The sequence below is a fragment of the Lupinus angustifolius genome, chromosome LG01 (genome assembly GCF_001865875.1).
Source record: "Lupinus angustifolius cultivar Tanjil chromosome LG01, LupAngTanjil_v1.0, whole genome shotgun sequence".
NCBI classification, from domain to species: domain Eukaryota; kingdom Viridiplantae; phylum Streptophyta; class Magnoliopsida; order Fabales; family Fabaceae; genus Lupinus; species Lupinus angustifolius.
The window spans coordinates 29,478,690-29,481,689 of record NC_032009.1 but is presented as its reverse complement, the minus strand read 5'-3'; the positions used below and the strand labels follow the sequence as shown (position 1 = coordinate 29,481,689).

At 31.5% G+C, this 3,000-nt stretch overlaps 1 protein-coding gene across 1 annotated transcript in view; it reads left to right on the top strand.

Annotated features, from left to right (window-relative positions):
- LOC109359817 (polygalacturonase At1g48100-like) overlaps positions 695–3,000 on the top strand; it is a 4,378-nt gene continuing 2,072 nt past the window's right edge. The window contains exons 1-3 of the mRNA XM_019604515.1: positions 695–1,302; positions 1,769–1,936; positions 2,805–2,849. Of these exons, the coding sequence (XP_019460060.1) occupies positions 898–1,302; positions 1,769–1,936; positions 2,805–2,849 (618 nt within the window). The 5' untranslated portion in view covers positions 695–897. The remainder of the gene's footprint in view (positions 1,303–1,768; positions 1,937–2,804; positions 2,850–3,000) is intronic.

The window sequence follows — 3,000 nt, the reverse complement described above, 5'->3', positions numbered from 1 at the left end:
TCCCTTTGTAGAGAAGTCCAGTCTCATAGCAGCTGAAAATTGTTCAATGTGCAATTTTATGAATTTAGGTGTCACAAAGTTAGTTGAGACTTATAGGTGAGACTGATATTCTCATTGCAAGTTTTGCAAACATCACTATTTTTACCTGTTTTATAATCCTTGACAAGAGAAAATTATTGTTTCTAAGATAAAAGTCTTCTGATAAATAATTATGAACTAGATATGGATTAGTGGAACTTAGGCAAAACTAGCGTGAAATGAGTATTTTCCAAGATAAAAATGATAAGTTAATTAAATTTAAGAACTAAGAAGAGAGCCAAGGAATCATGTATATAATATACTGTGGACCACAACAAAACATTGAACATCCTTACAGCAAAGAAAAATCATGGCTTTTTGGACAACAAATAAACCCTCCCAGAGTTTCAAGACCAAAAATTAAAATTGCTTTTAAGATTTGACACGTGCAAGCCTTATGCTTTAGAATCTGATCCTGAAAAATATTATATATATATAAGGCTTTATACACAGACACACCAAAAAATCAATATTCAATTCTTGGGAGTCACATTTATTGGGAGGGGTAATTAAAACCATGTACACAACCTAAAACCAATTAGTTCCTTAGGCTGATGGGGTATGGTTGGTGGTACAAAAATATGTGTGTTTGTGTGTGTTTTTTGAATATAAATAAGAGATGATCCTTTGGCCAATCTGCTTAATCCTCAGCATTCTTCTATTTCATTATCCTCCATTTATATTTTGGCACTATGATTCTCTGATGCTATAACCTTTTGTCTTCATACAGAAACAGCTTAGCAGCATTTTGTGGTTCTACATTGGTACATAACATATTATTGGTCCAGAGTGAAAAAAGAACACTGACTTCAACTCCTCATGGATTTCATTCAACTATTTTCTATACTTTGGATTATTTTCAACCATAATATGGGAAATGTGGAAGGAAGATACCACCACCACACCAAGCAGAATAAAGTTTCACCACTTCCTAAGCCTCCTACTTATACTACTACTTTGCCTCAAAAACCTTCTAATTCCCCAAGTGTACCTTCTGACCCTTATCCAAATGACCCTAAGGATTCTTATTCAGAGTGTGTTTTTGATGTGAGATCCTTTGGGGCAGTTGGAGATGGTTCAGCAGATGACACATCTGCATTTAGGGAAGCATGGAAAGCAGCATGTGCAGTAGAGTCAGGGATTGTTCTGGCTCCAGAAAATTATGTCTTTCAAATCACTTCAACTATTTTTTCAGGTCCATGCAAGCCAGGATTAGTATTTCAAGTAAGAAGAAATATTGAATTCTCCAATTTCCTTAGATGATATTAATTTTTGTTACATTGCATTTATTTGAATTGCTAGAAAATGAGACATTGGAATGAATATAAATTTATCTGTACCAAATCGTGTTTCACGCCAATGAAAAGATGATATGTCAATTAAAATATTATTACTTTTATGGGCAAATAATAGTTACATAACTCTTCGTTTTTTGTTGGTGAGACTCGAACCCACAACCTCCTATAGTTTTTCGTTTTCACCACCTTATGACTTCAAACCACCTTATGACTTCAAACAAAATATTATTGTTACTTTTGCATTATTACCATTGGCGTGAGACAGCATATAAGATTAGATTTAGGACATCAGATATTTGTTCGAGGAAATTGTAGACTTTAATTGCTTAGGAAGGTATGGAATTTAGTTTCTAGAGAAGATATTTTTACTAATAAAGTTGAAATGTAAATAGGTGGATGGTGTACTAATGGCACCAGATGGACCAGATACCTGGCCAGAAGAAGATAGCCGAAACCAATGGCTAGTGTTTTATAAGCTTGACCAAATGAGCCTTAATGGGACAGGAACTATAGAAGGCAATGGAGATAAGTGGTGGGATCTCCCCTGCAAACCTCACAGGGTAATCATTTTATTATCTCTGGAAAACATTGAGTTCTATTGGTTAAATTACTTGGTAGGAAATTTAAATGGGCTAGAATAGTATTGAAGAGTATAGTATTATACTTAGATTATGACATGTGACACCAAAAAATTTAAAAGTTCACTTTTTTTTTATTATTTTAGGGCTCAAATTATTTTTATTATTTCTTCTCCACATTTAGGTACTTGAGAGTTCGGTGTTTGAGTTTATTGAAAATTTACAATTAGTTCTAGTAGTGCAATTTTCATTACAGTTATCAAAAGACATAGGGGCATATTATTGTTTTGTTCCAAAAGTATCATGATTTAATGAAATGATCAATTAAAGAAAATCCTAACATATCCAATTACATTTTTGGTTTCCATTTTTAACTAAACCATATTTTCATGAAGTTAAAAAATAATTAAACTTCATCTATTTTAATTAGTTATATATTTTCACTCATAATTATGAAAAAGGCTATCTTCTTTTCACTTTTTTGTTTGATGTTTTTAAATTTGTGTATATAAAATGGTGGACATTTCATTTTCAATTAAGAATAGAAAAATATACAAAAACAAAATGGTATTTTTATATTTGTGAGTGGTAACAAGAAACGGAAATCATACGTAGCACCTCTTAGTTGACCATAATTCTTTTCCATAAATTTTCTGTCTGAACTAACAGTAGTTTTTAACCGTGGGATAGATGACTAGTCTTCTTTACTTTAACTTATGCTGCAGTTACACTTAACAAATATTTCAAATTATTGATAAATTCTATTAATTTCCTTTTGTTATTATTGTTGCATTTGTTTGATGTTCAATGAACTCCTACTAAAGTGCTAGCGCAAAATTGGCATTTTCAGGGTCCAGATGGGAAAACTTCGCCAGGACCATGTGGGAGTCCTGCTGTGAGTAAACCATTCAAAATTCAGCTCAAACATTAATTATATGTTTAAGTTTATATATTTAAATAAGATTTAATGATTCATATTAATTATTTTCATTTCTTATAATAACGCACTTTTTTAACGTGAATTGTTATATATATATATATATATA